Consider the following 23,524-nt stretch of genomic DNA (forward strand, 5'->3'; position numbering starts at 1 on the left):
CAGCGGGCGGTGAGGGAGCGGCAGAGGGCGGTGAGGGAGCGGCAGCGGGCGGTGAGGGAGCGGCAGAGGGCGGTGAGGGAGCGGCAGAGGGCGGTGAGGGAGCGGCAGCGGGCGGTGAGGGAGCGGCAGCGGGCGGTGAGGGAGCGGCAGCGGGCGGTGAGGGAGCGGCAGCGGGCGGTGAGGGAGCGGCAGCGGGCGGTGAGGGAGCGGCAGCGGGCGGTGAGGGAGTGGCAGCGGTTACCCAGAGGCCAATAGGGAAACAAAATGCAGGCAACCAGCCAATGAGCTGATCATTGTTTCAACACCAGGAAAATCCCAAAAAGGTTTTTTAAATCACCAAAAACTGGGGTAATTTTCTGATATTCCTGTCTCTATCGGTGTGAAAGCCGACCATGGGGAAAGGGGAGAAAGATTATTGCCTGTTCCAGTTGGAATGCAACCACCTTGGGCAGGGATTCTGTAGATAAATAAGAGAACATTTTAACCTCATCCTAAATTAAAAATGTTTATCGGACACGATTAAACTCCACACAGAATTCACAGGTTTACATTTCATAATTCCTCAGCCTTTATTTTCTTTAATATTTCCTTCAAAACTCTTATTTTGTTACATTTCTGTCTTTCCTTATACAGAAATCTCAGTCTCAATTATTACAAAATAGAAGTGTTTGCTCTCAGCCTGTGACTCAGGCACTTCATGTAGTTTCTTGCACCACTGCAGCCGATTCCAAATTAAGCACCAAATTACAATGGATTAAATACTGAGGCTGAATCATGATCAACTGATTAATGCGTCTAATATAATTGGTTAGAGGTGATCTCAAAGGATACTCATTCTACCCCAAAATGTGCAGCATTTCATTTGTGATTCCCTTTCATTTGACCCTTTTCCCAGGATTATGAAAATTTCCCTTCCAAGAGCATGTGGTGAGGACAGACTGTCCAAAGCATTTTACTGATTATAATTCAATTTACACACAGTGAGGTTCAAAAATAACAATAAGATAATCCTTTTAGCTGTTGGCTGAGACACTGAGGAGAACTCCCCTTCTATACTTCAATAGTGGCCACAGGATCTTTTATATTCATCTGAGAGGGGAGATGGGGCCTCGGTTTAACGTCTCATCTGAAAAACGTCACCTCCGACAGTGCAAACACCCTCAGTACTGACCCTCCGACAGTGCAAACTCCCTCCGACAGTGCGGCGCTCCCTCAGGACTGACCCTCCGACAGTGTGGCGCTCCCTCAGGACTGACCCTCCGACAGTGCGGCGCTCCCTCAGGACCAACCCTCTGACAGTGCAGCGCTCCCTCAGTCCTGACCCTCCGACAGTGCGGCGCTCCCTCAGTCCTGACCCTCCGACAGTGCGGCGCTCCCTCAGTCCTGACCCTCCGACAGTGCGGCGCTCCCTCAGTACTGACCCTCCGACAGTGCGGCGCTCCCTCAGTACTGACCCTCCGACAGTGCGGCGCTCCCTCAGTACTGACCCTCCGACAGTGCGGCGCTCCCTCAGTACTGACCCTCCGACAGTGCGGCGCTCCCTCAGTACTGACCCTCCGACAGTGCGGCGCTCCCTCAGTACTGACCCTCCGACAGTGCGGCGCTCCCTCAGTACTGACCCTCCGACAGTGCGGCGCTCCCTCAGTACTGACCCTCCGACAGTGCGGCGCTCCCTCAGTACTGACCCTCCGACAGTGCGGCGCTTGCTCTGGGCTGCACTGGGAGTGTCAGCCTGGATTTTATGCTCAAGTCTCTGGAGTGGGCCTTGAACCCATAACCTTCTGACGCAGATAGCAATACTAACTGGGCAGTGCTTCAAATTCTGGCAATGGTGGGATACGAACCCATGTCCACACAGACACAGACGCCTAAATCCAGCACCTTAGACCACTCACCCACATTATCATTCAAGCAACACTCGTATTGTCCCATTACAGGTTCCTGGGAATTTTAATTCAGGGATGGGAATGCATGAGCCTCACACATATCCTTGAAGATTCCAGGGAACATCCGATCTTGTCCACCTACCCATACTTCCTTGATGCTCTGATATTGTTCATAGACCCTGCTTTACTGAGCTCTGTGTAATGGAGTCAGTTTGCCCGTGTCTAGAATTTAACCAGAGACACCAGGAAGGAACAGAAAGCAGGAATGTCTGGTGTCAGAGGGTGATGCCACAATCTTTGAAGGTTTTGAGGAAAAGAATTGTTAAAACCTACACTGAACACCCAGGCCCCAAAATTCCCATTAGGGTCAAGGCAGAAACCTGCATGACACCTGGGAATCTTCACCCACAGCAAGGGGTGAACGGGTGTGGAGGGTGAACCCTCGGGACACATGGACACAAAGAGACTCACACAGGCTTCGAGAGACAGGGAGACAGAGACACACACAGGCTTAGAGAGACAGGGAGACAGAGACTCACACAGGCTTAGAGAGACAGGGAGACAGAGACACACACAGGCTTAGAGAGACAGGGAGACAGAGACTCACACAGGCTTAGAGAGACTCACACACAGATGGAGAGACACACAGACATAGGGAGACTCACACACAGACAGACATTAGGGAATGATTTCAAGCTGACAATCTTGTTACTTATTGACAGTAATAAACCCCGGGACCATTGCATTTATATCTCATTTGATCTGATTCTCAATGTAGGAAAGAATCACCAAGGGCCAATCAACATTTATGAACTGCTGAGGTATTGAGGGGAGGGGTTGCTGTGGGAACGGACTGTGTCAGACTCCACTCACTGCACTGTCAGAACTCTGCAAGGATATTTAAACAAATCATTAGAATTAAAATCAGATTCCCACCTCAAACATCCAATAGTTCCAAACACTTTCAACAGGCCCAAGACACCAGGTGTCACAGTTTGATCTGATTAGAGATGATGCAATTATAGATGTCTTGGTCCAATTGGATGTATGTCCTTTTCTTGTCATCCAGGAAGTAGAGCGTGTCGTGGACAGTATTTGGGTTAAAGCCTTCCTGCACCATCACAACTTTATAATGTTTAAAGGTTCCTGTAGTTTCGATCCTTGACTGAAAGAAAAGATGAATTGTTTCTTACGTTTGATGCCTGCTCACTGCTTCTTTTTAAATACATTTGTCTTTCTGTTACATCTCCTAATTTCCTCCTCCTCCTGCTGTAGGGAGGCACTGGGACTGCATGCAGTGCTTTCCATCAGCACAGCTGTGATCAGGAGCCAGGAAGTGTGAGGGGGACGGGCAGCGTTTGGACCAAGATTGAATTTTACTGTAGCAAAGCAGGCTGGCACGAGAGGAAACAGCCTTGGTCCAGCAACCATCAGGCTCTGCATTTTCAGATGAAGTGTACTTGAAATAATGATATTGATAAATAAATAGACCCTGGGAGGAAGATAGAAGCCAGTAATTCCATGGAAGGGGCTAGACAGGGATTTAAACCTTTAGAGTTTGGCAATCTCCACAATAGAACCAATGTCACATGGTCTGTCCTCGTTCTGTGCTTTCTTATGTTATGCTTAACCTTATCAGTTCACTTTCTGCACCCAGATATGTAACAGGGTCAGTGTAACATCCCATTGCTGAACAGAGTAACTGAAAGGACGTAGCAAGGCATTGCTGGCACTCCAGCACTGACAAACATACAATAAAGACCACTGCTTGGGCCCTGTAGAAAAAAAGGATCAAAGATTTGCGATGGTGGGACCCACCTGTTCCCTCAGGAAGCGAGGCCGGCTGTAATTCGGGAGGTGAGCTACCACATGTTCATACAGCTGTGCTCCGTCCAAGTCTTTTCCACTCTGCAGCTGAATGGCAGCCATTCCAACCCTGCCTTCGTTGCCTAAAAGGCACAAGGTTCAGCAAGAATGTTCAGTTATTAGTTGAATAAAGAGCCTGATGGAGTTTTTTAAAAATAGCTCAGGTTTTTTACACTCTATCATTACAGTAAATACAGCCCTCAGCAACAAGGTGATTATCTTACAATTAAGTAATAACCACAGAGAATGCCACATACGGAGAATCTTATGTTCACTTATTTCTACGTGGCTGACGTAAATCTCCATGGTCATCTTCTGTACATTGACAAAACTCACTGGGTAAAAGGGAATTATCACTCAGAGAGACTTGCATTTATAGAGTATTTTTAAACACAGAAAAATGTCCCATGGTGCTTTACAAAGTAAAAAGGAAAGGAGCAGACACTGAGCCAAAGGGGAGAGTTAGGACAGGTGAGCAAAGGAGGAGAGAAAGGTAGAGAGGTTTAGGGAGGGAATTCCAGAGCTCAGGGCCGAGGTGGCTGAAGGCACGGCCGCAATGGTGGAGCGATTAAAATCGGGGATGTGCAAGAGGCCAGAATTGGAGGAGCGCAGAGATCTCAGAGGGTTGTAGGGCTGGAGGAGGTTACAGATAGGGAGGGGGCGAGGCCATTGGAGGGATTTGAACACAAGGATGAGAATTTTAAAATCGAGGCATTCCTGGACCAGGAGCCAATGTAGGTCAGCGAGCACAGGGGTGATGGGTGAACAGGACTTGGTGTGAGTTAGGATACGAGCAGTAAGGTTTTGGATGAGCTCAAGTTTACAGAGGGCGGAAGATGGGAGGCCGGCCAGGAAAACGTTGGGATAGTCGAGCCTGGGGGTAACAAAGGCATGAATGAGGGTTTCAGCAGCAGATGAGCTGAGGCAGGGGCAGATGTTACGGAGGTGGAAGTAGGCGGTCTTGGTGATGGAGATGATATGGGGTCGGAAGCTCACCTCAGGGTCAAATAGGACGCCAAGGTTGCGAACAGTCTGGTTCAGACAGTAGCCAGGGAGTCGGTGGCGAGGGAACAGAGTTTGTGGTGGGGACCAAAGACAGTGGCTTCGTTCTTCCCAATATTTAATTAGAGGAAATTTTGGCTGATCCAGGACTGGATTTTAGACAAGCAGTGTGATAAAACAGGCAGTGGAGGGGTCGAGGGAGGTGGTGGTGAGGTAGAGCTGCGTGTCGTCAGCGTACATGTGGAATCTGACGTTGTGTTTTCGGATGATGTCGCCAAGGGGCAGCATGTAGATGAGAAATAGGAGGGAGCCAAAGATAGATCCTCGGGGGACTCCAGAGGTGACGGTGTGGGAGCAGGAAGAGAAGCCATTGCAGGTGATTCTCAGACTACGACTGGATAGATAGGAATGGAACCAGGCGAGGACAGTCCAACCCAGCTGGACCACGGAGGAGAGGCGATGGAGGAGGATGGAGGGGCCAACTGTGTCAAAGGCTGCAGACAGGTGGAGAAGGATGAGGAGGGATAGTTTACCACGGTCAGTCACAGAGGACGTCATTTGTGACTTTGACAAGGGCTGTTTCAGTACTGTGGCAGGGGCGGAAACCTGATTGGAGAGATTCAAACAGGGAGTTGCAGGAAAGATGGACATGGATTTGGGAGGCGACGACACGTTCAAGGACTTTGGAGAGGAAAGGGAGATGGGCCGTTGGTTTGCCAGGACAAAGGGGTCAAGGGTGTGTTTTTTGAGGAGGGGGGTGATTCTAGATACACAATTCATACCTGGAACAACTACTCCATATACACAAACCTCCTGAACAAAATCCAGCATCAACAGGACATCAGCCACCTCACTGCTGGATACATTCTCCCCTTTCCATCTAAAAAGTAAAGAACAATTATTTTAAACAAGCATTGGAGATTTAAAATATTTTGATTCACGGACTCTTGTAAATTACTTTCATCCACTGCACAGCACCCACGGGCCCCTCCGTACAGGGGCCCGTGCACAACCTCCTTACACGGGCCCCTCTTCATGAGTGGCTGAATAATGCCCTTCGAAAAGGTCAGACTTACCGGGATTAATGAAACGGTTCAATTCCATCTTTGCATGAGTGAGTAGTCAGGTGAAGCCATCAATGTGAAACCATTGTCTGTCTAGTGACAACTCACAGTAACGGGGATCCTACACTACCAATGGGGAGCTTGGGGAACGTGAGCCAACACACGACAAAGCCAGCTCCTCTCTGTCAATTATTGGGCAGCAATGTCAGTGGCTCAGGAGGAGAGTTAACCCCAGGCCACTCCTGCCAGCTCAGCTGGAGGAGGGTGGAGTAAGTGAGCAGCTGCAATATTGGTCATGAAAGAGAAGGCCAGCTCTGTAGTGACATCCCTCAACTGTCTCAATTTCACACACATTTCTTGTGATATTGATTGGGATTTCTGGTGCCTCCACCCTTTTTTAAATGACTTTTTGTCACTCACTCTCTTTCTTTACTCACATGAATTTCAAAACCTTTACAAAGCAACAAAGATCCCTGTGGTGTCAGGGACAGGGGCTGCAGGCTATATTTCCAGATGGGAGAGTCTGAGAGGTAATTCAGTGATTCCACATTCCCAGTGTAGGTATTGTGGACCTGAGATGCTACAATGTACAATCAGCCAATTCTCCGAGCTTCCCTGGGTGTTCATACCCTAAAGTCCGTGATCATTCATCACCAACATGTCTTTGCAACACACTGGCTTTACACTAAATGTTGCAACTTCAATAATTAGGTGAAATTAATATGTAAAGTGATAATAAATATATTTGATTGGTGTTTTATGCTCTGTAATGATTTGCTTGCAGTATTATTGTTGGGGATTTGGGTTTATATTCTGAACATAACTTTCAAAGCAAATTTTCAAAAGAAGAATAATTCCATTGATTAGAATATGAAGCAATGTCACCTCCGAGATAAACTGAAACTTGGTAATGAAAACCACAAGGTCAAGTCTGGGACAAAGCACCATGTGCCTCTGACCTGAACGTGTCTCCAATTCGGTCGTGGAAATAGATAAAATTGTCATGGTCCAGCATCAAGAGGTCTCCTGTGTTGAAGTAAAGGTCTCCCATGCAGAACACGTCTGTCAGGTGCTTCTTCTCAGTCAGTGTTCTGCTTCCTAAGTAACCAATGAATGGGGTTTTGGCCGTGATTTTTGATATGAGGAGCCCAGCTTCTCCTGTAAGGAGATTTCACCATGTCACAAGGTTAGGCAATTTATTTCAATTTACATATCTCTCAGTAATTAACATCATAACTTGCAATACAACCCTTCAGGAGCAAAATGAAGAATCTCGAAGGAGGCTATTCGGCCCATCGTGCCTGTGCTGGCTCTTTGAAAGAGCTATCCAATTAGTCCCACTCCCCTGCTCTTTCCCCATAGTCCTGTAAGTTTTTCCCTTCAGGTATTTATCCAATTCCCTTTTGAAAGTTATTATTGAATCTGCTTCCACCGCCCTTTCAGGCAGTGAATTCCAGATCAGAACAACTCGCTGAGTATAAAAATGTTTCCTCATTTCGCCTCTGGCTCTTTTGCCGATCATCTTAAATCTGTGTCTTCTGGTCACCGACCCTTCTGCCACTGGAAACAGTTTCTCCTTATTTACTCTGTCAAAACCCTTGATTTTGAACACCTCGATCAAATCTCCCCTTAACCTTCTCAGCTCTGAGAACAATCCCAGCTTCTCCAGTCTCTCCATGTAACTGAAGTCCCTCATCCCTGGCACCGTTCTAGTAAATCTCCTCTGCACCCTCTCTTAGGCCTCACATCCTTCCTAAAGTGCGGTGCCCAGAATTGGACACAATACTCCAACTGAGGCCTAACCAGGGTTTTATAAAGTTGTAGATATTTTAAAAAACTGCTAATGCTGTAAATCTAGAATTAAAAACAAAAACAAATTTGGAAAAACAATGCACCAAATAGAGAAAGGAAAGGTTAACAGTTGTGGCAGAGTTGCCTTCCTCAGAATAGGAGGGGATTCTGTACCCAAAACCTGAGCTGCTTTTTAGCATTTTGTGTTTTTATTTCTAATTACAAAATACACTCGAGTGTTTATACATCAGCTCCACAGGAGATTTGGCAAAAAATAACATGAAACTTTTTATAAAACCTGTCAGTGTGTAAGATTCCATTTGATGGGTAGCAATGCTGTTTATACCACAGACCACGGCCTACTGTGCGAGACAGATACAATAAATGAGCTAAGTGTTAACTAAACCTGGCAATAAGTACCCAGTTTTTAGGTCAGGCTATCATTCAGGTTTCCTTTTGGAGTATTTATTAATAGGCCAGTGTACTAAAACTGTTAAAACTGTTATCGGTGTACTTTTCAGAGTATGCGGAGCAGGCTCGAGGGGCCGATTGGCCTACTCCTGCTCCTATTTCTTATGTTCTTAGTACACCGATAACTCTGCTTTAGGCGTTCAAACTATCTCTTAGATGTCTTTTTGTGTTGGGTCTCTGCAGCTGTTAAATTCCAACTAACAAGATCTTATTGGTACAATTTCGTGACTGTTCCCTGGATGTCGCTGAACATTGAGACAAAATCTAAAAAACTCAAGATGTTATGCTCTGCAAGGAGGGGAAGGAAAGTTATGGTGGAAACTCAGACTGTAACTGGTTAATGTATGAAATATTACCTGTAGCGACTTCAATGCAATGGCCATTGGTGTCTCGTATTGGAATTTCCCTTTCACTGTCATATTTAACCAGGTGAAAAGGCAAAGCTTTCTGAGAGAGGAGATACCATGAGATTAGCTTGGTGTTAATGTCGGAGGGTTACATTCACATTACAGTATTTAAATAAAAGGTCGAACGATTAAACAGGCAAATTCTCAAAAATCAGGGACATCAGACGCAAGAGGTGAGCAAGTCCAAATAGTCAAAGTGTCTGCTGGCTGTAAGGGCCCTTTGTGAGTTTGTGAGGTTCAGCTCCTAGTGGGTTTACACCCACAGCAAAAGATTGCCCCTAATTTGGTACTGAGTGACAATCTTACTGGATATTGGCCACAGGCTGGTTGACCTGGAAAGTGGAAGAATTCCTAAAGGTTCTGTCCTGGAGTTGGGACCAAAGCACATTGCCTGGTGTAAAAAATCTTCATTCCATGTCAGGCTGTGCTATACCTGACCCAGGACTTCTTGATGCAGACACTAGGTGACAAAATTGAAAAAAAAACATGTTCCATTGGCATCTCTCACCTTCCAGATAACAGCTGAAGGCCAGAGGGAGTTTTACCAACACGAGAGAGCTGGGGCCACACATTTAAATAAGGGACCAAAACCTCTGCAAGCATCAGCAAAATTTGGGGACACAAGAGTTGGACATGAGAGTTGACATGTGTCTTGGGCAAGTTACTGTGTTGCTCAGAATCCAAGTAGGAAGCAGCATTTTGCTGACATCAAGGCCCCGATTTTCAAATGAAATTGTAGGTGTGTTAGGGGTGGGAGGAGCTGCGAAAATCGGGGAAATCCCGAGCGGGTGAGGAAGCCGGCTCCAACCCGCTGACCTCCGGGTTTCCCACAGACGGGTCTGTGTGCGCGCCCCTCACAAATGTGGAAGTCCCGCCGGCAATTAAAGCCGGCAGGGTGATAGTTGAAGAACTAAATGTACCTCACTGAGGTACTTTATTTCTGACACAGTAGATCGTTAAACCGATTTTAAACTTACCTGGGCCGCTTTCCCACGGCTTCTGATTCACACCAGGTAAAACCAGGGGGAGGACGGGGGGACATTGGGGACGAAACCAGGTGTGAAGGGCCGGATTAGGCAAAAATAAACAAAATAAATTAAATAAAAAACTACTGCACAAAGTTAAAAAACAAAATAAACCTACCTTTCCACCCTGCTCTGAAGTCCAATGTCTCCCCCTCCGATCTTCCCCCCTCCTCCCCCCATCTCCCCCCTCTCCTCCCCCCCATCTCCCCCTCTCCTCCCCCCCACCCCAATCTCTCCCCCCCCTCCCCCCAACTTTCAGTGCCCTCTACTCTCTGTTTCAGTGCCGGATGACGTCTCTCTCTCTCTCTTTCCCCACCCTCCCATCGGTGTTGCAGCTCCTGTCGGCCTGTCAATCAGGGGCTGCTGGGCCTGAAACCTGGAAACAACTTTAATCACCATCAATTACATTGCGATCGTGTCGGAAAAGGTGTTTTTTTTAAATTCAGGTTTGCCACGCGCACCTTCACCCCCGCCCCGGCTGCCAACCCACCACTATTTCAAAATTGAGCCCCAGGTCTTTTTACGCAAACATGCAGAGTACAGAGGGGAAGCACACACAGATGTTACATCAAACAAATCATGTGTGTTAGTCTGATTTCCCCACAGCTCCAGACCAATGCCCGGGAGTTACCGTCACTGACAAAGAACTGGTTACAGTTCCGTTTTATACAGGAAGGTCTCAAGGGGTGAGGCTGTGGCAGAGCGGAAGAGAGAGTCGGACTGGGTTAGAAGACTGCTCTTTCCCCTTTGGGACCTGGGTTCAAATTAATCCAGACTTGTACCCAGTTCCTAGCGGCCACAACTATACAGCACAAAGTAGAGATTAACTCAGCACTAAAGGGGTAATCTCAGTGTCAGAGAAGGTAAGTGTAATTGGTGTGGGAAAGGGTTCAGTGGAGATGGTTGGGCCCAAGAATTCCTCTGTTTGCTATTTCTGGCAAAGTCGTAAATCTGTTCTTTATACTCCTTGTTGGGTTGGTGAAGATGGAAGTAACTGACCCCTGTGATGCATGAGCTGGGAGGCTTGGTGTTAGCCTGAGCTGGGAGGCTTGGTGTTAGCCTGAGCTGGGAGGCTTGGTGTTAGCCTGAGCTGGGAGGCTTGGTGTTAGCCTGAGGTGGGAGGCTTGGTGTTAGCCTGAGCTGGGAGGCTTGGTGTTAGCCTGAGCTGGGAGGCTTGGTGTTAGCCTGAGCTGGGAGGCTTGGTGTTAGCCTGAGGTGGGAGGCTTGGTGTTAGCCTGAGGTGGGAGGCTTGGTGTTAGCCTGAGGTGCAACATATCAGATTTCCTCCATCTTGATAAGCATGAAATGCAGCCAAAAAATTAATAACTGAGATGATCCCTTTATATGACTTGCAAGTACTTTGAACTATTGAAACCCTGTTGGTAGCTTCACGACACAAATCACTTGTACGTGTATTTCCCACACGGTGGGGGGTAGTAAACAGCCCAGAGCACTGGAAAATGTACACACTCTAACCCAGGCCCTACTGAAAAGCAGCATCAGTATAGACCTGGCACAGGTCCAGCTGAGCAATGGGTGGGAGGAAAGATCGTCTCTTCAAAGGAGACATTAATGTTACTCACAGGACGTGAGGAATGATTTTTGTTAAACATAAAATATCTGTTTTGGTTTGGTTTGGAATCCTTAACATGTTCTGCTTAAATAGGATGTTAGAAATACAAATACTTGAACTGATTTAGCAATGTGTAGCGAGACTACATTTCCAGCCAAACACTCTTCAACGGTTCGAGCTGAAACAAGGCCTTGAAGGGCGCTAAATTGGGCCATGTAGCGCCCGTTGTTTCGGCGCTACACGGCCTCTCCGACATCCAAGATGGCGGCTTGGATGCGCACGCACGTTTCCAGCGTGACGTGCACCAGACGCCATCTTGGTATAGGAGTTAGCGCAGGCGCAGATAACGAACGCTGGAATCATCTAAAGTAGGGAGAAAATGGCTTCAATCAGTGTGCATCGCTGATTTAAAGTGATAGACCCCATTTTGGGGCTTGACGCTCAACTCAACGCACAGTCTTAACCCCGACCATCTGAATGTGTCTTAGAGTGCCTGGAGGACCCCCCACCAGCGCTATTTAAAGGGACCATGCAGGATTTACAGGTTAGTGGCTGGATTATTGCTTCTGGCTGCCGAGACATTTGTAACTGTTTTTGGAGGTCTCCTAGACTTGAATACTAGGACACGGGGACAGAGCCTAACATTTAGAGCCAGGACGTGAAGGAGTGAAGTTAGGAAATGCTTCTACGCACAAAGGGTGGGAGATGTTTGGAACTCTCTTCTACAGACGGCAGTTCATGCTCGCTCACTTGTGAATGTTCAATCTGAGATTGATAGATTTCTGTGAACCAAGGGTATTATGGGATATGGGGCTAAGGCGGGTATCTGGAGTTAGGTCACAGGTCCACTATGATCTCATTGAATGGTGGAACAGGCTCGTGGGGCTAAATGCCGCTCCCACTTGCTGCCACTTGAAAAGCGCCACCTTCTCCTGCAAGAAAGCGGGACTTGTGTCTGGGTGGTGTGTCTGTCATGGTTGAATAGCTGCCAGTGTGAGTTGTGGGTGGGCAGCTTGAAACAGTGGTAATGTGTGAGGGTGAGAGGAAGCATCTGATTGGAAGAGTTGATATTGATGGAAAGAGTTTTTGGTATGTGGGTGATGGGGGTGTGTCGTGTGTGGTGCAGTTCATAGGAGACGCCACTTGACAGTTGACCTCACTCACCTTGACCACTCATGTCAGAGCATTGAACTTCTTCCTGCACTGCATCCATGTCCATGATACTGTGCGCCCGGCATTGACTTCCTCCCCCGCTGCCTCCCACTGCTTTCTGAGTATATGTCTGGAGGGCCTCTTGCCCCCGCCCTCCCCCTGCAGATATAGGATGTCCCTCCTTCTGTCCACCTCTTGCACCAAGGTCTCTAGTGCATCAGCAGAGAACCTTGGTGCATGGTCTCTCGCAGGCCTGGTACAAACTCAGATCAGCAGATTGGTGAGGTTTGGCGTTCAGAATGGACGATGTGGAATTTAGTGGTGCACAACCTTTATTCAATGTTTTTACATAACTCAACAGTGTGTAAACATAGGGATGGGATCTGCATCTGTGCTTTATGTGTGCGATGTCTGGCCTCTGTTCAGACTCTGTGCAGACGGTAGACTGTTATTTTCAGCAAATAACAGGTACCAGCTACCTTTAAGAGATTTCTAAGAAACATCCTCCCTTTAAGAGATTGAGCTCCCCCTGCTGGTGGAAAGTGTGAATTGCATTGATTCCAGGTGCAAGGCTCGGAAGGAACGCTGATCGCAGGTGAGTCCAAACTCGGGTCCTGCCTGCGCTGGGGCGATTCGGGCTCGGGGTAACAGTGTCTCACGCCAGCCACTAACCCCCACCATTCCAATTTTACCCCCGATGTCTTTAGTTGATAAACTAAACAAAGTTTAATGGATTAAAATGGTGGGTTCAGTAATCGGAGAGAAGCACCCCCTCATAAAATTGGGATGGTTTAGGACAAAGGTCAGTGTTTAAGATGTGTAGAGTCATCTCAGTGAATTATTAGCCTTTCCTCACCAGAACTCCTCGTTTGATCAGCATCCATTATTAACCAATATATTGAGGGCAATCAGATTCCTCCCTCCCCAATGCCTTATTAATCTCGAGAGGGCAGTCAATAACGGAGATTATAAAACAGAAGAACTCCTGCGTGAATAGTTCAAAGCAAGATTTTTAAAAATGCTTTTTTTGTGTAAAAGAAACAAGGAGAACAAAGTCGATTGAGTTGTTTGGATTGGTGAATCCAGTTTGGACCAGGAGATAATTCTGCTATAAATAGTAACAGAGAAAAGTGGAAATGTCGCTTGTGGGAGCAGAGTGTTACTCGGGGGTTGGGGTCCACACAATGGCCTAGAAATTCGATTGCGCCTGAAAATGTGGGCGCACAAAGGTGGAGAGAGGGGGGAGAGGGTGCCAGGTATGCATGAGGAGCGTGGGGGGGGGGGAAATGGGTGGGCTAGGGGAGTGGGGGGGGCAGGGAAGTGGGGGGAGAAGGTGGCGGGGGAGCAGTGGGAGCGGGAGGAGGGGGGCGCGGGGGACACAGGCACAGAGAGTGGGAGTGCAGGGGGTGAGGCACGCAGTGGCCACAAGGTACAGGAAGGGGGGGATCAGCGGGGGAAAGGTCACGGCGGGGGAGGGGGGACATGGCGGAGGGGAAGGGGGGACGCGGCGGGGGAGAGGGGGGGACGCGGCGGGGGGGAAGGGGGACACGGCGGGGGGGAAGGGGGACACGGCGGGGGGGGAGAGGGGGGGACACGGCGGGGGGGGGAGAGGGGGGGACACGGCGGGGGGGGAGAGGGGTGGACACGGCGGGGGGGGGAGAGGGGGGGACACGGCGGGGGGGGGAGAGGGGGGGACACGGCGGGGGGGGGAGAGGGGGGGACACGGCGGGGGGGGAGAGGGGTGGACACGGCGGGGGGGGGAGAGGGGGGGACACGGTGGGGGAAGGGGGGGTCACAGGCTGCGCCGCAGGCGGGGCACAATGAGTGGAGGGTTCACTGCTCGCACCTGTTTCTATTGTTCCAGGGACCATGTGAAATTTGCGCTGGGACCTCATTAAAATGATTCAGGGGTACAACCAGAATAAATTGCGCTGCTGTAGGGTCCTCGCTGCCTGTTAGCGTCACGAGTTGCTGATCGAATTGATCATGTGGCGAGTCTGGAGTTAGGGCAGCCCAATATCAGAACAGATTGTACAACAAGCGTACAACTCTTAATTAAAGATTGTAATGATCATTTAACGTACTTCCAGCGGGGGATCGATGTGTGTTGGACACTTAGGTGCCGGTTTTATTCTCGTAAAACAGATGTGGGACCGAGGAGTTTCTAGGCTGATGTCTGGGCTGTTTACAGCAAGCTCTGCTCTACATCCAATCAATGCAATACTTAACCCAAGAAGATTGGAGGGAGCTTCACTCGCAGCTCAGCCCATCGTATGTCTTGGCTACAACTGTTTGACGATACAGCACTGGAAATATTGCACCGTATCTAACCCATGCTGAACGGGAGGGCCAGTGGGGAGAATGGGTGTGAGAGGGTCAATGGTCCTACTCCTAACACCAATATCTCTCACCCACATGATTTTTTAAAATAAATGTCACTTTAAGTTAAATTATGTCGAGCTGCATCGAGCAGAGTGGAAGAATCACTGGACACTTCATTGATGTGACGACCGAGTGCTCCAGATAACGGACAGATCACAAGGATATTATGCAAAGAACTAAAGTATAAATAAATAGGATTAATTTGCCAATTTCTCTCTCACACACAGACTGGTAAAATAGTGATCCTGTTACTTACCCTGGTCAAAAAGTTTACCCGTCCTGAGGCACCAATTTTGCTCACGTAGTTCAGGAAGCCAATGTTCCCTTCAGTTGCTCCATAAAACTCATAAATTTGGATGTCTCCAAATCGATTTAAAAACTCCTTCCAGACATCTGCCCGTGTACCGTTCCCTGTAGCAATCCTCACCTTGTGATCCCTATCACTGTCCTTCTACAAACAAAATTAAATCATTGAAACAAAATGAAGATACATATTTTAATTCTGAAAGCAATACTGGGCTCCATATTTGAACGTGGAGGAGAGAAAGCCAGGGGTTTTGGTAACCCACCCTGTGTGGCTCCTGCCAGGTTCCACTATCCTTGTGGTGAAGATAGGGACCGATTTCCAGGCCTCTGCCACTGCTCCTCTGCAGTTGGCTGGCGAGAGACACACAACAGCAATGTGGCTATTCCAGTACAGCTGTGACAATGGCAGCTACCCAATAATGTGGAAAATTGTCCAGTTATGTCCTATCGACATAAAGCAGGACAACTCTAACCTGGCTAATTACTGCCCGATCAGCCTCCTCCCAAACATCAGTTAGTGATGGAACAATTCATCAATAGTACCTGCGAGTGACACCTTCCCACCAATAACCTTCCCACCAATAACCTTCCCACCATTAACGTTCCCACCAATAACCTTCCCACCATTAACGTTCCCACCGATAACGTTCCCACCGATAACGTTCCCACCATTAACGTTCCCACCAATAACCTTCCCACCAATAACCTTCCCACCAATAACCTTCCCACCAATAACCTTCCCACCATTAACGTTCCCACCAATAACCTTCCCACCAATAAGGTTCCCACCAATAACCTTCCCACCAATAACCTTCCCACCAATAACCTTCCCACCAATAACCTTCCCACCAATAACGTTCCCACCAATAACCTTCCCACCATTAACGTTCCCACCATTAACCTTCCCACCAAAAACCTTCCCACCAATAACATTCCCACCATTAACGTTCCCACCAATAACCTTCCCACCATTAACATTCCCACCATTAACATTCCCACCAATAACCTTCCCACCACTAACGTTCCCACCATTAACATTCCCACCAATAACCTTCCCACCATTAACGTTCCCACCATTAACCTGTCCGCCAACACTCAGTTTGGGGTTTGGGTTTTGCCATAAGCCTTTGGGTCCAGACTTAGAATCATAGAATGGTTACAGCACAGAAGGAGGCCATTCAGCCAATCAAGCCAATGTCAGCTCTTTGTAAGAGCAATCCAGTCAGTCCCACGCTGCACTCCCTCCAAGGCCAATATATCCTTCCTAAGCTGCGGTGCCCAGAACTGCTCACTGTACTCCAGGTGTGGTCTAACCAGGGTTTTGTATAACTGTAGCATAACATCTGCCCCCTTGTATTCTAGTCCTCTAGATATAAAGGCCAGCATTCCATTAGCCTTTTTGATTATTTTCTGTACCTGTCCATGACATTTTAATGATCTATGTACAGGGACCCCTAAGTCTCTTTGGATCTCCACTGTTTTGAGCTTTTCACCATTTAGAAAGTACTCTGATCCTTTTTAGGTCCAAAGTGAATGACCTCACACTTGCCTACATTGAAATCGATTTGTAACATTTTTGCCCATTCACTTAATCTATTAATATCTCTGTAATTTGATGCTTCCATCTACACTGCTTACAATGCTGCCTATCTTTGTGTCATCGGCAAACTTGGATATGTGGCTCTCGATCCCGTCATCTAAGTCGTTAATAAATAGTGAATAGCTGAGGCCCAACACAGATCCCTGTGAGACACCACTGGTCACATCCTGCCAATTTGAGCATCTGCCCATTATCCCTACTCTCTGTCTCCTGCCGCTCAGCCAATTTCCTAAACAGGTCAATAATTTGCCCTCAATTCCATGAGCGTCAACTTTAGCTAACATGAAGGACTTTAGCGAATGCCTTCTGGAAGTCTATATAAACATCCTTAGACATTCTCCTGTTCCCTACTTTAGTCACCTCTTCAAAAAATTCAATCAGGTTTGTCAGGTACGACCTACTCTTTACAAATTTTTACAAAGGGGGAAAACTCTCCAGTGGCTGGAGTCATACCGAGCACAAAGGAAGATGGTAGTGGTTGTTGGAGGCCAATCATCTCAGCCCCAGGGCATTGCTGCAGGAGTTCCTCAGGGCAGTGTCCTAGGCCCAACCATCTCCAGCTGCTTCATCAATGACCTTCCCTCCATCATAAGGTCAGAAATGGGGATGTTCGCTGATGACTGCACAGTGTTCAGTTCCATTCGCAACCCCTCAGATAATGAAGCAGTCCGAGCCCGCATGCAGCAAGACCTGGACAACATCCAGGCTTGGGCTGATAAGTGGCAAGTAACATTCGCGCCAGACAAGTGCCAGGCAATGACCATCTCCAACATGAGAGTCTAACCACCTCCCCTTGACATTCAACGGCATTACCATCACTGAATCCCCCACCATCAACATCCTGGGGGTCACCACTGACCAGAAACTTAACTGGACCAGCCATATAAATACTGTGGCTACAAGAGCAGGTCGGAGGCTGGGTATTCTGCGGCGAGTGACTCACCTCCTGACTCCCCAAAGCCTTTCCACCATCTACAAGGCACAAGTCAGGAGTGTGATGGAATACTCTCCACTTGCCTGGATGAATGCAGCTCCAACAACACTCAAGAAGCTCGACACCTTCCAGGACAAAGCAGCTCGCTTGATTGGCACCCCATCCACCACCCTAAACATTCACTCCCTTCACCACCGGCGCACAGTGGCTGCAGTGTGTACCATCCACAGGATGCACTGCAGCAACTCACCAAGGCTTCTTCAACAGCACCTCCCAAACCCGCAACCTCTACCACCTAGAAGGACAAGTCACACACCATCCCGACTTGGAAATATATCGCCGTTCCTTCATCGTCGCTGGGTCAAAATCCTGGAACTCCCTTCCTAACAGCACTGTGGGAGAACCTTCACCACACGGACTGCAGCGGTTCAAGAAGGCGGCTCACCACCACTTTCTCAAGGGCAATTAGGGATGGGCAATAAATGCTGGCCTCGCCAGCGACGCCCACATCCCATGAACGAATAAATATTTTTAAAAATCCATGCTGGCTCTCTGTTCAGCTGAAAATTTTCTGGTCCTGGGGATTTGTCTCTCTTTAGTGCCATTATTTTCTTCATTACTGTTAATTTGCTTATGTTAATTATGGTGAGTCCCCGTCCCTGATTCAAAATTAGTTTCCTCGGGGTGTCTGGCATGCTATCCTCTTCCTCTACTGTAAACACCGATGCAAAGTAATTATTTAACATGTCCGCCATTTCCTTATTTTCATTTAAAATATCACCTTTACCAGTTTTTAAGGCCCACATTGCTCTTGACCACTCTCTTTTTTTTGTGTTGATTTTCATATAACTTGCAAGTTTCTTTTCATACTCCATTTTTGTAGCTCTTACTAACTGTTTTCTCACCCTTTGCTGTTCTTTGTATCTCTCCCAGTCACCAGGATCTGTGCTATGACACAAAACTTGGGAGTGTAGTGAACAGTGAGGAGGATAGTGATAGACTTCAAGAGGATATAGACAGGCTGGTGGAATGGGCGGACACGTGGCAGATGAAATTTAACACAGAAAAATGCAAAGTGATACATTCCGGTAGGAAGGACAAGGAGAGGCAATATAAACTAGAGGGCACAACTCTAAAGGGGCTGAGGAAGAAAGGGATCTGGGGGTAGATGTGCATAAATTGTTGAAGGTGACAGGGCAGGTTGAGAAAGCGGTTAAAAAAAGCATATGGGATCCTGGGCTTTATAAATAGAGGCATAGAGTACAAAAACAAGGAAGTCATGATGAACTTTTATAAAACACTGGTTCGGCCACAACTGGAGTATTGTGTCCAGTTCTGGGCACCGCACTTTAGGAAAGATGTGAAGACCTTAGAGAGGGTTCAGAGGAGATTTACTGGAATGATTCCAGGGATGAGGGACTTTAGTTACTTGGATAGACTGGAGAAGCTGTGGTTGTTCTCCTTGGAACAGAGAAGGTTGAGAGGAGATTTGAAAGAGGTGTTTAAAATCATGAAGGGTCTAGACAGAGTGGATAGAGAGAAACTGTTCCCATTGGAGGGAGGGTCACGAACCAGAGGACATAGATTTAAGGTGATTGGCAAAAGAACCAAAGGTGACATGAGGAAAAACATTTTTTTTTACACAGCGCGTGGTCAGGATCTGGAATGCACTGCCCGAGGGGGTGGTGGAGACAGATTCAATCATAAGACCATAAGAGGTAGGAGCAGAAGTTGGCCATTCGGCCCCTCGAGCCTGCTCAGTCATTCAACGAGATCATGGCTGATCTGATTTTTACCTCAACTCCACTTTCCTGCCTTTTCCCCATATCCTCTGACTCCCTTGCTGATCAAAAAATTGTCTAACTCAGCCTTGAATGTATTCAATGACTCAGCCTCCACAGCTTTTTGGGAGAAGAAATTCCTCCTCATTTCTGTCTTAAACGGGCGACCCCTTATTCTAAGACTATGCCCCCTAGTTTTAGATTCCCCCATGAAGGGTAATGTCCTCTCAGCATCTACCCTATCGAGTCCCCTCAGAATCTTATATGTTTCAATAAGATCTCCTCTCATTCTTCTAAACTCCAATGAGTATAGACCCAACCTGTTCACTCTTTCCTCATAAGACAACCCTTCCATACCCGGAATCAACCTAGTGAACCTTCTCTGAACTGCCTCCAATGCAAGTATATCCTTCCTTAAATAAGGGCACCAGAACTGTACGCAGTACTCCAGGTGTGGTCTCACCAGCACCCTGTACAGTTGTAGCATGACTTCCCTGCTTTTATACTCCATCCCCCTAGAAATAAAGGCCAATATTCCGTTTGCCTTCCGGATTACCTGCTGCACCTGCATGTTGACTTTTTGTGTTTCATGTATGAGGACACCCAGATCCCTCTGTACCACAGCATTTTGTAATATTTCTTCATTCAAATAATATTTTGCTTTTTTATTTTTCCTCCCAAAGTGGATGACTTCACATTTTCACACATTCCATCTACCAAATTTTTGCCCATTCGCTTAACCTGTCAATATCCCTTTGCAGACACTTTGTGTCCTCATCACAACTTGCTTTTCCACCTATCTTTGTATCAGCAGCAAATTTGGCCACAAGACACTCTGTTCCTTCATCCAAGTCATTGATATATATTGTAAATAGTTGAGGCCCCAGCACTGATCCCTGCGGCCCCCTACTAGTTACAGATTGCCATTTTGAAAATGACCCTTTTATCCCAGCTCTTTGTTTTCTGTTAGTTAGCCAATCCTCTATCCATGCCAGTATATTACCCCCAACACCATGAGCTCTTATCTTGTGCAGTAATCTTTTATGTGGCACCTTATCGAATGCCTTTTGGAAATCCAAACATACTGCATCCATTGGTTCCCCTTTATCCACCCTGCCTGTTACTTCCTTAAAGAACTCTAATAAATTTGTCAGACATGATTTCCCCTTCATAAAACCATGTTGACTCTCCTTGATTGTATTATGAGTCTCCAAATGTCCTGCTACTACTTCCTTAATAATGGATTCTAGCATTTTACCAATGACAGATGTTAGGCTAACTGGTCTATAGTTACCTGCTTTCTGTCTCACTCCCTTCTTGAATAGGGGTGTTACGTTTGCGGTTTTCCAATCCACTGGGACCTTTCCAGAATCTAGTGAATTCTGGAAGATTACAACCAATGCATCCACCATCTCTGTAGCCACTTCCTTTAAGACCCTCGGATGCAAGCCATCAGGTCCAGGGGACTTGTCAGCCTTTAGACCCATTAGTTTACCTAGTACTTTTTCTCTAGTGATAGTGATTGTTTTTAGTTCCTCCCTCCCCTTTGCCCCTTGATTTTCTACTATTATTGGTATATTATTAGTGTCTTCTGCTGTGAAGACAGATACAAAATATCTGTTCAATTCCTCTGCCATTTCCTTGTTTTCCATTATTATTTCCCCAGTCTCATCCTCTAAGGGACCAATGTTTACTTTAGCTACCCTCTTCCTTTTTATATACTTGTAGAAGCTTTTACTGTCAGTTTTTATATTTCTTGCTAGTTTACTCTCATAATTTATTTTCTCCCTCTTTATTATTCTTTTAGTCATCCTTTGCTGGTTTTTAAAGTTTTCCCAATCTTCAGGCTTACCAGTAATCTTTGCCATGTCGTATGCTTTTTCTTTTAACCTGATACCATCCTTGACTTCCTTAGTTAGCCATGGTTGGTTCACCCTTTTTGTGGAGTCTTTCCTCCTCACAGGGATATATTTTTGTTGTGAGTCATAAAATATCTTTTTAAATGTTTGCCACTGCTTATCCACCATCATCCCATCTAATCTGTTTATCCAGTCCACTTTCACCAATTCCGCCCTCATTCCTTTATAATTGCTCTTATTTAAGTTTAATACAGTAGTTTCAGACCCAAGATCCTCGCTCTCAAACTGGATGTGAAATTCTATCATTTTATGATCACTGCTTCCCAAGGGATCCTTTACTTTGAGATCATTAATTAATCCTGTTTCGTTATCCATTACCAGATCCAAAATGGCCTGTTCCCTGGTTGGTTCCCCGACGTATTGGTCTAAGAAACAGTCCCTAATACATTCTATGAACTCCTCCTCAGGGCTATTTTTGCCAATTTGATTTGTCCAATCTATGTGAAAGTTAAAATCGCCCATGATTATTGCATTACCTTTTTTACAAGCCCCCCTTATTTCCTGATTTATATTTTGCCCTACAGTGTAGCTACTGTTAGGGGGCCTAAATACTACTCCCACCAGTGATTTCTTTCCCTTGCTATTTCTTACCTCCACCCAAATTGATTCGACATGGCCTTCAAAAGGGAACTGGATAAATACTTGAAACAAAAAAAGGTGCAGGGCTACGGGGATAGGGCAGTGGGACTAGCTGGATTGCTCTTGCATGGAGCCGGCATGGATTTGATGGGCCAAATGGCCTCCTTCCGTGCTGTAACCTTCTATGATTCTATTTTTTTGCTTTTAGTTTTATGTTGACCTTTTACCTCTTTTGTTGTCCATGGCTGTATTTTTGGCAAGTGGAGCTCTTGCCCCTGAGGGGTATAAACTGGTTCTGTATCACGCTAAATTCATTTTTGAACACCTCCCACTGATCTTCTTCTGTTTTACCCATTAACAGATTTGCCCAGTTTACTGTGGACAGCCTCTGTGTCTCATCCCGTTGAAGTCAGCCTTACCTGAATTTAGAATCCTAGTAGCTGATATAGGTTTCTCCCTTTCAAACATAGCATTGAACTCGATCATATTATGATCGCTATTAGATAAATGTTCACGCTGTTAGGCTGTTAACTAAATCTGGCTCATTACTCATTATTAAATATAATATGGCCTGGCCCCTTGTTGGTTCTAGGACATATTGTTGCAGAAAACTGTCCTGTACACACTCAAGAAATTCACTACCTTTCTTCTGCTTGTCCCAATCAATATGAAAGTTAGAATCCCACATTAAAGCCATTCCATCTTTGCTACATGCTTGTCTAATCTCTGCATTTATACATTCTGCCGCTTCAGAGCTGCTACCGGGGGGCCAATACGTAACTCCCACTACAGTCTTAAATCCTTTTCTGTTTCTTAATTCTACCCATAAAGTCTCCCCTGCCTGCTTACCTCTCATTATATCCTCTCTTATCATTGAAGTAATTTCATCCGTAATCACAAAGGCTACTCCCCCACTCCCACAGAGGAACCGCTGACAGGCTGCTCTTCAGGGAGACCCGTTGTTACCAGGTCATGTTGGGTTTCCCACTCCTGCCATACTTATAGTGCTGGTGGATGGACAAATACTTCCTGCTCCCAATGACATGGTATTTCTGCTGTTTTAATGTTCTCCCACAGTGATGGAACCACACAACATGTGGCGGCTGTCATATGGTTCACATCTGTCTTGGGTTTACCTTTGGAACATTGCACAGATAGCGCAGCACCTCCCCGATATACAGGATAACCGTCACATTGTACCTCCGGCAGTCATCCCAGAACTGGCTAGCAGAGAACTTACGACGCAAAACAACGGTTGCACCTGTACCAGAAAAGAAACAAAATAGAAATAGAAATATTCTTCACTTTCTGCATTCCAGCTTCATCCTAAAAATTGGAAGTAATGAAATATAAATAATGGTATTACCACTGGTAACAGTGGGAGCTTGGTAAAGATGGCCCACGGTTTATAGAAACATAGAAAATAGGAGCAAGAGTAGGCCATTCGGCCCTTCAGGCCTGCTCCGCCATTCAAAATGATCCTGGCTGATCGTCTAACTCAGTACCCTGTTCCCTCTTTTTCCCCATATCCCTTGATCCCTTTAGCATTAAGAAATATATCTATCTCCTTCTTGAATACATCTAATGACTTGGCCTCCACTGCCTTCTGTGGTAGAGAATTCCACAGGTTCACCACCCTCTGAGGGAAGAAATCTCTCCTCATCTCGGTTCTAAATGGCATGACCCCGTATCCTGAGACTGTGACCCCTGGTTCTGGACTCCCCAGCCATCGGGAACATCCCCCCTGCATCTAGTCTATCTAGTCCTGTTAGAATTTTATATGTTT

The 23,524-nt window shown here is 46.7% G+C and overlaps 1 protein-coding gene across 1 annotated transcript in view; it reads right to left on the minus strand.

Moving 5' to 3' along the window:
* Positions 1 to 544: 544 nt before the first annotated feature.
* The window catches only part of LOC137301673 (long-chain fatty acid transport protein 2-like), a 34,608-nt gene continuing 11,628 nt past the window's right edge, over positions 545 to 23,524 (minus strand). The window contains exons 4-10 of the mRNA XM_067971229.1: positions 22,875 to 22,999; positions 14,876 to 15,070; positions 8,437 to 8,527; positions 6,778 to 6,976; positions 5,537 to 5,634; positions 3,705 to 3,835; positions 545 to 3,051 (exon numbers count right to left, since the gene is read on the minus strand). Of these exons, the coding sequence (XP_067827330.1) occupies positions 2,875 to 3,051; positions 3,705 to 3,835; positions 5,537 to 5,634; positions 6,778 to 6,976; positions 8,437 to 8,527; positions 14,876 to 15,070; positions 22,875 to 22,999 (1,016 nt within the window). The 3' untranslated portion in view covers positions 545 to 2,874. The remainder of the gene's footprint in view (positions 3,052 to 3,704; positions 3,836 to 5,536; positions 5,635 to 6,777; positions 6,977 to 8,436; positions 8,528 to 14,875; positions 15,071 to 22,874; positions 23,000 to 23,524) is intronic.

The sequence above is a fragment of the Heptranchias perlo genome, chromosome 34 (genome assembly GCF_035084215.1).
Source record: "Heptranchias perlo isolate sHepPer1 chromosome 34, sHepPer1.hap1, whole genome shotgun sequence".
Lineage (NCBI taxonomy): Eukaryota > Metazoa > Chordata > Chondrichthyes > Hexanchiformes > Hexanchidae > Heptranchias > Heptranchias perlo.